The sequence below is a fragment of the Lithobates pipiens genome, unplaced genomic scaffold (genome assembly GCF_037356315.1).
Source record: "Lithobates pipiens isolate NorthernLeopardFrog02 unplaced genomic scaffold, aLitPip1_a1.2 Scaffold_3, whole genome shotgun sequence".
NCBI classification, from domain to species: Eukaryota; Metazoa; Chordata; class Amphibia; order Anura; family Ranidae; genus Lithobates; species Lithobates pipiens.
In genome coordinates, this window is record NW_027507790.1 from 42,586,822 (window position 1) to 42,599,212 (window position 12,391).

The following is a 12,391-nucleotide window of genomic DNA, read 5'->3' on the forward strand; positions in this document are numbered from 1 at the left end:
CTTGTTGATTACAAGTAAAAAGCCTGTATTTTCTGCTAGTGGTGGAGTGGTATACACTGCTCCAAAGATACTGCATGCAGGACTTTTCTTTAACTTCCTGCCAGCTCATTGCCTCAGTGTGAAAGCACTCGGGCTTTCACACAGATTGCAGGGGAGCCGTTTTGCAGGCACTTTACAGGCACTATTTTTAGCCCAAAAACGCCTGAAAAACACCCAGTGTGAAAGGCGTCTAACTCTTAGATTTTATGAGATGAAGGTTTAAAAAATAAAAATAAAAAATAAAAATCGGCCTAACACATCAGCCCAAAAAAAATTGGCATCATATATCGGTCGCCACAATTTTCGAAATATCGGTATCGGCCAGAGAAAAACCCATATCGGTCGATTTCTAATATAGATTAACAAACATTCTACAGATCTGGCAAAGAGTCTAGTCTAAAGCATCCTCGCAAAGCAATGCTCAATGTATCCGTTGTGAAAGAACAAAGGTCCTCGAATACAGGCTTTTGTTCTCCATCCATTTGCTTTCCCCAATTGGCAGTACCCTGGCAAATAGACAAAAGATCAATATTGCTAACTGCAGGGCTGGACCTGCAAGTGCAAATGAGGCATTTAAGAGGGCTTCAAATTACCTATCCATAGAATCTTTTCAAGAGGTAATAACTAAGTTTTAATTGAGGGCTGAAACGCCAGGGTCTACTACCAGAACAGCCCGATTCTTCATAAATTCCTCCAAAGGACACATTTTAGTAAAAATCTTAAAGCGGTTGTATACCCACTGACACTTTTTTTGTTTTTTTATACCCCTGTAATGCACAAGGCATAATGAGCTAGTATGTACTGCACACTAGCTCATTATGAAATACTTACCTTAGAACAAGGCCTCTGTATCTCACCTGGTCCACGCGGAGGTAGCCAACATGTTGCCTCAGCGTGTCTTCCCATTATTGTGGCTCCAGCCGTGATAGTGTCACTCCCGTGCATGCGCACCGGAGATTTCCTTCCGGCAAAGTCTGGCATCTGCCGGGCTTTCAGCTAAGAATCGCCTGTGCGCATGCGCCGCTGCAGTCAGCAGGTCATTGCAAGGAGAATTGTTTTTTGTTTTTTACTATAATAAGGCTTACATGTAGGTAAAAGTTAAAAATATGACTATACAACCACTAAGAGGAGTGAATTGGGCCAATCCTCAAATGTACAATTTGTGCATGGCTAGAAAATGTCCTCTTTTGACTTTACCAGCCTCTTAGTGCTTAGTATTTCATCTGAGGGGAATCAGGTGCTGCTGGGCAAAGATTAGTCTGCAAAACGTCAATCCATGTGGAAAGCAATTACCCAGAAATCATTACTTGTGGCTCATAAAATGCAATGTTCTTTGCAGCTTCTGCTACATATGCATCTCCATCGATATCCTCCATGAATGGGTTTGGAGGCACCACTTGATTCAGGAGCAGTCAGGGGGAGGGGAGGGGAGAGGTGTAGCGTTATTTGTTATTGGAAACCAAAATGTTCTAGGAAGGTCGAACATTTTTCAAAGAATTCACGCAAAGTGAAAAATCTGCTTTCGTCAGTCAGGCCACATATTGCACACCTGAGAGGGAGCATGAATTTAGAGGTGGGGAGCAGTGTCATAATAGGACACTGCTATGGGACAGGAACAGCTATCAACCCGAGTGGAGTTCTGCATTCCTTGAAGGCCATTGGCAAAGCTTGTGTTATTCGGTCCTTTTGTGCAGGTGAAGGTATTCAGTTTTGCTTTGTCTCTGTAATGGAAAGTTACATGGTGTGCTTGTTTTCAAACACATATGGCAGGTAGAAGTGCACCAGGCAGAAGGCTTGGTGCATATATGTCACTATCCTGAAGCTACACAAGGATGGGAAAGAACCTTCTCAATTAAAATTTTATTAAAATTATTTATGTTGCTAAAAAGTGTCAGAGACAAGTACAACAGTGAATAACACAATGAAGTGAATAACTCCCCATTCATACGCCTATGTAGCTGCTTGTTGTCTATAGCCTGTAACTGGTCTAAAGTACAGGAAAACCCTGTATTATCTTATTAGCATTGCTGGAGCTATTAAGGGGCCAGGTTTTGATCAGTATGATGGACATGCCTCAGAAAGGGTCCAAAAACCATAGAGCTTTGATCACAGCCCTGAATTGTGTTTGCGCCCTGTGGCTAACTTTACTTGTCGCAAAAACACCCCGAGGTGAGCACCTATGGCAGGATCCAGTGCCGAGCTAACATTAAAGGCCTGCCTACACACAATGTGGTCTGGGTATGGCCCCCATAGCAGACACAGAGGAACCTGCTAGATAGCCCAGGGTAATTTAGCAGTCAGATCTTGATGAAGGTGTCTGAAGAAAAAGAGGAATGTAAAAAAATAAAAGAATTAAAATTTTTTTTTTTTAAATAATAAAAAAAAGAAAAAACCCTCTTCAGAGAAGGAAAGGTCCATCACCTAAACACACTAGCAAATTTTTTTTAAAATGGAATCTAATGGAGTAGGTGGGGTTATATGAGCCTGCCCTAAGAGGCAGCCCTAGAAAAGTTTTTGCCAGTGTCCAATCACCTAAAGCTGGCCTGCATATAACCCATGGTCTATGAATACAACACCTGCGTCATATCCTGTATGATTAAAAAGTAGTTTGGGTTGTTTTTCTTGTTTGTTTGTTTTTTTAAATCATACCTACCAAGGTGGATGCTGCATATGTCCTCTGTCAGCTCTAAGACTGAGAAGACTGCTGATCACTCAGTTCTTAAGGCACCATGAACATAGAACTGGTGGCTGTCAGTCACTTGCTATCTGCTCTGCGCAACCACCTACCCCCCCCACCCCCCCCCCCCCCCGACATGCTGTGAAGGGGGTGGGAGCAGCTGGCTCGAGCTCTTAGTGGCTCGTTGAGAGGCTGAGCCAGGCTCCTGGGTGGATCACAACCATATAATGTTGGTGAATCTTTCCCTAGCCTGGACCGGGTGTGGGCTTCAGCCTGCTGCTGGCTGAAAACGAGTGAGTCACAGGAGTGCATAATGAACTGCACTCCTGTGATCCATGGGAGAAGTACAGCCACACAAGCTTTGGCTGTAAATCTTTAAAATACGGATTTTATTCAAATAGGGATACTAAAAAACACCAGTTTATAAAGTTCTCAACAATATAAAAAAGGAAAGCAACAAGAACCCCCAAGGTTTCATTTTACCCGTTTCCACTTTTGTAAGATAGGCAGCTGAACAGTGCGTGGTGTTTAATGTTGAGCTGCCACATATACGTGTTCCACTGTTGTGAAAACGCTCTTGCAGCACAATGACCGAGATGACACCAGTAGGGATGAGCTTGAGCGTGTTGGCATACTTCACGCGCAGAGCCCGCCAGGAAGTCGGCACGGCGCTGGACTAATCACAAGCAGTGTGACATTTCCCGATCTCTGCAGCTGCACATTGGGAAACGTCTCACTGCCTGCGATTAGCGCAGTGCCGTGCCGACTTCCTGGTAGGCTCTGCATGTGAACATGCCCAAGCTCATCCTTAGTCACCAGCAGATCCCCTATATAATAATAGGAGCCAGATGAGACTGGCTCCAGATCATGAGACCACTAAGACAGACAATTACATAATAAGGAAGTCCTGGTGTTAATATCCATATAAAGGACCGTCGGGAGGCATCATTAAGGGGTTAAAACCATTTATTCTGCTATTAATAGACCAAACAATATAAAAAGCCATAGCAACACAAAGCTACACTCACAGAATCTCAGATAAACTGGGGCAATCATTGCTAACCTGCTTTTTAAAATGTTGGTTGCCTGGCTGTCCATATGACATTATGGTTTCAAAACACTGACACAGAATAAGCAGGCAACACGTTCAGATAAAGTATGATTGCAATATTTTACAGGGTGTTTTAAAGGGTACATAAAAAGGCAAAACCCTTCAATTTGGAAGTTAAAAACCCTATCAATTTATTCTTTGCTGCTCGTGTCCCACTTGGAAGATTTTTTCTCTTCCTGTTCTGGAGACACAAGAAGAAATGAGAGGGACTCTCTATGAAGTGTCCCTCTCCCCACAGAGTGTCTTCTCTGTGAAGTCCCATCTTAGAAAGAGTGGGTGAATCTCCCCAGGGGGATACACAAACAAGACAAATTTGACAAAGGGTGGAACTTTTCCTCTTCCATCTAAAACTAAAAGAAAACGTTACTTACTAGGTTGGTTTCCAGCGGATACCCCCGTTAGTCCATGTGGTGGCATACCCGATGCACCTTGCTGTGGCTGACCAGGAAGGCTCATTTGTTGTGCCATTTGTGCCATTCCACCAATGGCTGCCATTTGTGCCCCAGGAGGGCGGGAACCCATGGGTATTCCCTGTGCACCAACAGGAGCTGCACCAGTCAGAGTCTGTAAGGCGTTCATTGGGTCTGTGGGAGAAAAAAAAAAAAGTAAAGATTAGGGAATGTTACCAAACACCATCAGACAATGATGGACAGGAAAGTGTCTATATTTTAAAAATGTCAGCAGCTACAGGATGTTTAAAAAATAAAAAGTGGAACAACGCTTTAAGATTAAAAAAAAAACCTTCTGTGTGCAGCAGCCCCTCTAATACTTACCTGAGCTCCAGCTCTAGCCAGTGATGTCCACTAGTACCTCGGCTGTCCAGGACTCTCCCTCCTGATTGTCTGAGACACAGCAGCGACACCATTGGCTCCCGCTGCTGTCAAACTCAGGTTAGCCAATGAGCAGAGTGAGGGGGTGGGGCCAAAACCACAGCTCCGTGTCCGAATGGATACACAGCTGCAGCTGGGATGCCCCCAAAGCAAGCTGCTTGCTGTGCGGGCACTCAACAGGAGGAAGGGGCCAGGAGCTCCAGCCAGAGACCCAAGAAGAGGAAGATCTGGGCTGCCATTTGCAGAACCACTACACAGAGCAGGCAAGTATAACAAAAAAAACAAAAACAAGACTCTGCAATCTCTTTAAACTTGGCATACAGGTAGAGTGCTGTTAAGGATGCTGACTGAGCCTGACTGGGAAGCTGAGATACCAGCTCCCCATTATGATGGCCTGCTATCCCCTTGGGATTGAGAGCAAGCAGCAGGTCAATTCCAGCTTGTCTATTGGCTAGGGTTCCACCCACTGTCTGCTGTCAAATCACACGTGGAACAAACCCGTGGGGGAATACGGTTGCCACATCATCCCTTTAATCCAGCACACATTAATTACACTTTTCTTTGGCCGATTAAAGTGGTAATTAAACTCACTTGGTGCCTTATCTGCATTAAATCAGCCTCAGAACCAGTGTAATTCATATGTGTCCTGGATTAAAAGGGATGATGTGGCAACCTTAGTGGGGAAACCAGTGTCTCTGAAACGCCATCAGGCTCCGTCCAACCAGCTTCATAATTCTTTGCTGCGATATCTTACAGGTGCGAAAGCAGAGGCACACTAAGGACCGACCGCGTACATGTTTCTAACAGGTACAATAATTTATTGTTCCCACCAACATTCGTCCAAAGGAAAAGTGCAATTCTAAAGAGTGTTGTAGATTAACCCCCCTGAATACAGTTATGTACCTATTTGAAATGTATAGAAAGCTCAAGAGAAAACATTAAGAAGACTTACCACTTACTGAAGCCTGGGATTTCTTGTTATCTATAAGATGAAAACTCAAACTTAATACATTCTCCAATTAACGAACAGATAACTCCAAATACATGTTAGTTATAGCTATAATGTATAGTACATACCGGTTTATTACAAAGTTAGCAGATATTTACCTAGAGGCTTTGCCAGTTATGGTACGATACAGCAGGAAGGACAACTTCAACAGAATTCAGAGCAGCATATACATACACATGCAACGCTTTAAGATATTTTGCAGGTCACCAGTTTAGAGTTACAAAGGAGGTATAGTGCTAGAATTATTGCTCTTGCGATAATGTTGGAGGCCACTCACATATGTGATGTAAACACCATTTACATATGTGTGCGCAACCTACTTAAGTGTTCGCTTCAGGGGAACAGGGGCACTTTAAACTTTAGGGTTATGGCTGCAGCCATAACCCTGGTAAAATTTGATACATCTATGTAATTTGGCAGCAAGTGGTTAACCTAATAGCATACTTTAAATCCAAATGGGTAATATGCCAAGATACACACAAACTATACTTTGTGGGAGGAATCAGCACAGACATTCAAATGACGCATTAACTGGCCTTGGGCTAATTTATACAGGACATTTGACTAACATTAAAAGGAGGACGATTACAAACACATAACTAAATCAGATTTAGGCCCCTTTGACAATTGTGCGACTTGTCCTGCGACTTGAGACTGCAAAGTCGCATGACAAGTCGTACACCATGATGAGTACAATTCATCTCTGTGCGACTTCAAAGTAGTCCCTGAACTACTTTGGTCCGATTTTGATGCAAGTTACACAGGCATTCCCTAAAATCACGGCAAATTGCATGACTTTGAAGTCCCGGTAGTGTAAAAGAGGCATTAAAAAATGAACAGGACAGGGATATTACTGATTTTAACAAGGCATAAGATTATAGTTATTCCTCTTTTGCGTCCAACTAGTGGTTCATGTCTAATGCTATGCTGAAAAGTTTTTTTAGGACATAAAACAAAAAAATCGCTTGGTTACACTATTAGCAAATCGTCTTTTGTGACTTACGGATATCTCGAAAGTGAATAATAAGTCTGGCAACCAAAGACAAATACTCTTCCTGCAATAAAAACAGAAAACAGACAGGTAAACACATGCTACACAAAACATTTCCTCAAAGTACATTGTATGATCCATAGGGCTTTCATTAAAACTAAGGAAAAGAAAATTTAAAAGTCAGGATTATTACCCATAGCAACCCATCACCTTTTACAGAAAAACAAACTAGGATTCCACCAACGTTGTGCTTGTATTCTTTTCTCAGTTTGAAATCATCCCCTAAACTTGGCAATATGTAATTTGGCTGGAGAAGAAAGGCCACTTGGGATCAGAGCATGCATATAGGAGTCCATAGTGCCAAGTCCTTCAACATTACTAAACAAAACAAGTTGAATGAAATTAACTATTACTAGCTGTTTTTGGTTGAGGATTCCGCGAGTTCCCCCTGAGCCCTAAAAGGGATCACATAACCAATGAAAGTACTGCATTCACAAAAATACTTCACTACAGGAAATCCCCAGCTATCTGTACATACAGCAGTCCCAATGAAGAGTGCAAAGGGACTATTACTATGAAAAGTACAGATTGATGAATTTTCAGGAAAGTATGATGTATACACAAGATAGGTACTAGATAGAGGAAGGAAATGTATGGTGTTGACAGTCATTAGGTAGGCACAAGTAGTATTTAGTAACACAGATTGATATGAGGTCTACCTACACGTGTTTTAGCCTTTAGAAAAACATGACTTTCCATCTCCTTGCTGGACTTGGTGTGTGCAACCCCTGCTTTGCGCATGGCCTCATCACTGGTAAAACAAAAGTTTGATACAGTTAATAATCTCCCAAAGTCATAGTTTACATCAACAAAGAACTCCTTACTGGTTGTAAACCCTTACAAACCCACTTTAACCTACAGGTAAACCTAGATTAAGGCACACCTGTAGGTCCAAGAAATATCTCCTAAACCTACACGGTTTAGGAGATGTTTGCCGAAAGACAGGCACCGCTGTCTATGGCGCATTCGCCATAGACAGCGGCGCTCAGGCGCACTGAGCGCGCCGCTGCCAACGGCGACATTCCGCAAGTGGCGGCTCCCGTGCGCATGCGCGGGAGTGACGTCATTGCGGCTTCGCCGAATGACAGCGGCGGAGCATCGAGACCCACCGAGAAGATGGATGCTCCGGACTACAGGGGACAGCAGTGACGTCGCTGGCTCCTGTGTCAGGTAAGTGACACATAATGGATTCACATTATGCTTTACATTTGCAGGGAATCAAAGAGGAAGTAAACCCATCAGGGTTTACTTCCTCTTTAGAGGAGGAAAAAAAAAAAAAAATGTACTTCTTGCATTTGCGGAGTTTTTTCTATATGGCATGAAGTAAAAATAAATTAATAATAATAATAATAATAATAATAACCAGCCCCACATACAATAAACACTCTGACAATGCAGCTACAATATCAAATATTTGCAAACATTATTTAAAATAGTTGCTATGTATACAAAAATACTGATTAAAGTTTTGTGTTCCGATAACTAGAAAACTACTATTATTATACAGCATCTATCTAGTGCCAACTAGAGCTGGGCGATTAAAATAAATAAATAAAAAACACACCACACCTTCACTCACGATTCAAATATTTTTTTTGATGGACACCACGCCGGTCCTGGGGAGCTGCAGGCAGGAGTTTTTAGACAAGGCTGCGGCTTCAGCCTAGTCCACGGCGTCCGGCCTTGCGGACTAGGCTGAAGCTGCAGCCTCGCCTAAAAACTCCTGTCCGCAGCACCTCAGCACCTCTCAACTCTATGCAAGATTTAGACGATTTTTTTCCCAGCCCTAGTACTAACAGTTTGCACAGCAACTTACAAAATAAAATGAGACAATACATCTACGATATTATTCGGGACAAGGTGGTTAGGCATGCTCTGCTTGTGAGGGCTTACAATCTAAAAAGGGGTGTGGGGGAGATTATTCTTCAAAAAGATTGCGCTTCCATTCGTAAATCCCTCTCTTCCTCGTATCCTGCTAGATTTATCTTCCCAGCAGGATCCATCATATCTATCCAAATGGCAAAGGGACCAGAATACCACCTTCACTGACAACCAGCACTGTATACTTCTTTGCGTAGCAAATACCAAGAGACTATATATAAAATCCTGTCATGCTGGTACCAGACTCCGTTGTTCTAACATTCATGTTTCCTGGACACAGCTCTTCTTGTTGGCGATGTGGAGCCAAGGTCGGTACAATATTTCATATTTTTTTGACTGCCAAAACATTCAGCCATTCAACAAACAGATGTCTCCCTTTTTGACAACCCTGCTGCAGTGCTTCTCAATTTGACCCGTAAGTCACTACTAAAGCATTTACTGTATGCTGCCAGGGCATGCAACCCCAGTACATAGTTTTAGTTAGTCAGGTTGAAAAGAGAAAAGTCTAGTTCTAGTTCAACCAAAAAAAGTACCAGTTACTTACCGGTAACTGTCTTTCTGGGAAATCTTCCAGGACGGCACACCTGAGAGATGAGAGGCTCCTCCCTACAGGAAACACAATCAATCGACAGCTGTTTTAAGTCCCCACCCTTCCCCTTGATCCTCAGTTTGTAGAGAAGTAACTCCTGAACCAGGTTCACAAGGGAAATCATTCCTCATAGGTACTCACCTTCTAGTGTTCTAGAATTTTCCCTCCTCCAACGGGCGGGAAGTAGGCCTGCCGTCCTGGAAGATTTCCCAGAAAGACAGTTACCGGTAAGTAACTGGTACTTTTCTCAAGTCATCTTCCAGGACGGCACATCTGAGAGGATAAACAAGTACCTCAGGCCTACCTTAGGGTGGGGCCACTGCAAAACCCTCTTGGCGAACATTGGCTCTGCAGTGAGCTTTACCTCCACTCCATACGCTCATATGCTTGATGAAGGCATCTTAGCTGGATCATGCGGCTGATCTGCAGGTCTGCTCCACAGATGTTCCTGCCTTTTCCGCTTCAGATGCAGTATCTAGGTGAAATGGGCTCTTAAAAATGGAATCAGAAAACATGTTAAACTTGTAGGTTAGCAATGTTGCCTATCTCACACATCTAACAACCATGGCCTATTATGCCTGTAGGTGCTACTTAGAACCACTAAAAAGATAAATAAGAGACCTGTGTAAGACCAGGACACTACATTAATCAATAAGAGGGCCTGTCTTAACACTATCCTGTTGAGGGAAATAAAACTGCTTCCTTTTTATCTTTATGTCAGCAAAAGACTAAAGGGAAGCCTACTTAAGGGAAATAGATTAACAGAAGCTTGAACCCTGGGTTTAAGGCACGCCCAATCTATGTCCTTACTTACGCCTGAGAGCCTTCTTCAGGAGATTAAAGTCCCTAGCAGGAGTAGACTACCCATATTGCTATGTCTAGTTTTGCTAAAAGGGCAAAATGAAGGCCATGCACCAAGCCGAAACCTATTCGATCGGGTATACATCTTTATACTTCATCCTCAGGCCCTAATACTCCTCTGAACAGAGCTCTCCAAGTTCTTACTAAAAGGGGGATTCATTATCCCCTTCCTCCAGTGTCCCATAACCCTACAGGGCTTCAACCCTAGGAAATGGTTCTGGCATCCCTGAATGCAAGTGGTCAAGGTTTTCTGACATGTGGCAGCTGCAGCCCGAACTCCTGGCCCCTCCATGGAAAAGAAGGCTGAAATACAAAAAGGTGATACATGCATTATTAATATCACAAATAAAATGATCATAGATTGTGGGCACGGCACAATAGATTTAGACAGAAAGGACACAAGCATAGACAACAATGTTGTGTGCCTGAGTGTGACCATCTAAACCAATATATCAAATATGGGAAGAGACCCAAATCTGAACCTCAATGTTGACAAACAGTCCTCATAGTCTGGTTTTCTGATGTGCTGCCAAGACGTAAAAACATTGAGACTCAAGCAAACCCTAAATGCTGCGTATTTCTTTAGTGCAGCTAGCTAGGTCATAACTGATATATAAATACGGAAAGGACAGGAACCCCCTTTACTGTTGTGCTTTACCTATGTACAGCAAAACAAGGCTATAAAGACAGAAAGACCCAAACTTCTATGTTGTGTATTTCTGACAAACCACCACAGTTATAAGATTAATATGAACACCAACTCCCGTGTTGTGCATTTCTGCTATGCCACAGGGAAAAAATATGGAACACAAGACATTCCTTTCTGTCATGCACTTCTGTAGTGTAGTTCAGATAGAACCAACACTGAGAAAGGACACAAGCAACCTGCAGCATTGTGTTTTTCTGAAACAGAAAGCACCAACAAGCTTCAATCTTGAGTATTTCTGCTGTGCAACAACATAAAAGCAGAAACTGAGGAAAAAGACAGACAACCTTTACAGCTGCAATCTTTCTGGTCTGCTGCAAAATAAAACAATAACGTCATGATGAGTATTCCTGCTGTGTAGCAAAACCTCAATCAGAAGGGACAGATAAGTTTAGGGTTCCCACACCCGTGCGACCCAACCTGCGACTTGGGACTGCAAGACGCATGAGAAGTCATATACTATGGCTTCCAATGGGTACCATTTGTGTCTGTGCGACACCAGCAGTCCCTGATTTCTGGATCCACAGACCTCAAGATTACACAGGTCGCAGGGAAAAAAAAAAAAAAAAACAAATAGCAATTTTCAGGTCGAACAAGTAAGGGGTCCCCAATGCTGTGACTCCCTGGAGGATTGCAGCCAACAAACCCCTGCTGTGTATCCCTAAGATGCAGAAAGGTAGATCCATGAGAAACACTGCTCACTGCTGTGCCTGATATACAAACGATAAGGCAGTAAATATAGGACATACAGGACACAAACATTCAATCTTTGTGTATGTCTGATGTGTAGTAATATACCAATACTGAGCAGAGAGGCCACCATCCTCAATGTGTCTCTCAGCTGAGCAGCAAAAACAAAATCAGAAAAAGACAAGCAACCTTCACTGCTGTGTCCTTTCTGATATGCAGCCAATAAGGCAGTATATGCAAGACATAAAGGACAGACAACCTTCAATCTTGTATATGTCTGATGTGCAACAATATAACAATTCTGAATAGAGATAGCACATCCATATTGAAGCGATTTGGCCTTGCGACTCAACATGTCAAATCGCATGGCTAAAATCAGCACAACACCACTTTGTGGTGCTACATGGATTACCAAAGGCAGTATATGTACTACACCTGGCAGGGGTTCAATTTGTATTTCTACTATGTAGCCCAACAAATTCGAACCATCAATTTTCACTGCTGCCTTTCTGATAAGGCAGTAATACAGGACACAAAAACCTCACAGACCTTAATGCTGTATAAATCTGATGTGCAACAATAAAACACTATGAATAGAGATAGCACATCCATATTGAAATGATTTGTCATGCGACTCAACATGTCAAATCGCATGTTTAAACTCGGCAGCCATTGCTGTTAATAGCACTGTCTGAATCAGCACAGCGCCACGCAAATCAGGACCATCAGACTTCACTGCTGCCTTTCTGATAAGTAACCAACAAGGCAGTAAAACAGGACACAAAGCCCCACAGACAGACCTCAATCTTGTGTATGTCTGATGTGCAGCAATATAACCATTATGAGCAGAGATGTCACCTGACTCAACGATGTGCATTTCTGCTGTGCAACACAAAACCAGAAAGTACAGACCACCTTCACTGTTGTATTTTTCTGATCTGTAGCCA

General features: G+C 42.8%; 1 protein-coding gene across 6 annotated transcripts in view; it reads right to left on the reverse strand.

Moving 5' to 3' along the window:
• Positions 1–12,391, reverse strand: part of MED15 (mediator complex subunit 15) — an 87,960-nt gene that overhangs the window by 58,677 nt on the left and 16,892 nt on the right. For 5 of the 6 annotated variants that reach the window (XM_077461563.1, XM_077461560.1, XM_077461561.1 and 2 more), the window contains exons 2-5: positions 7,381–7,468; positions 6,670–6,721; positions 5,610–5,639; positions 4,199–4,411 (exon numbers count right to left, since the gene is read on the reverse strand). In XM_077461563.1, the coding sequence (XP_077317689.1) occupies positions 4,199–4,411; positions 5,610–5,639; positions 6,670–6,721; positions 7,381–7,468 (383 nt within the window). Of the gene's footprint in view, positions 1–4,198; positions 4,412–5,609; positions 5,640–6,669; positions 6,722–7,380; positions 7,469–12,391 lie in introns of those variants that run through there. The other variant, XM_077461564.1, reaches the window with a different exon arrangement.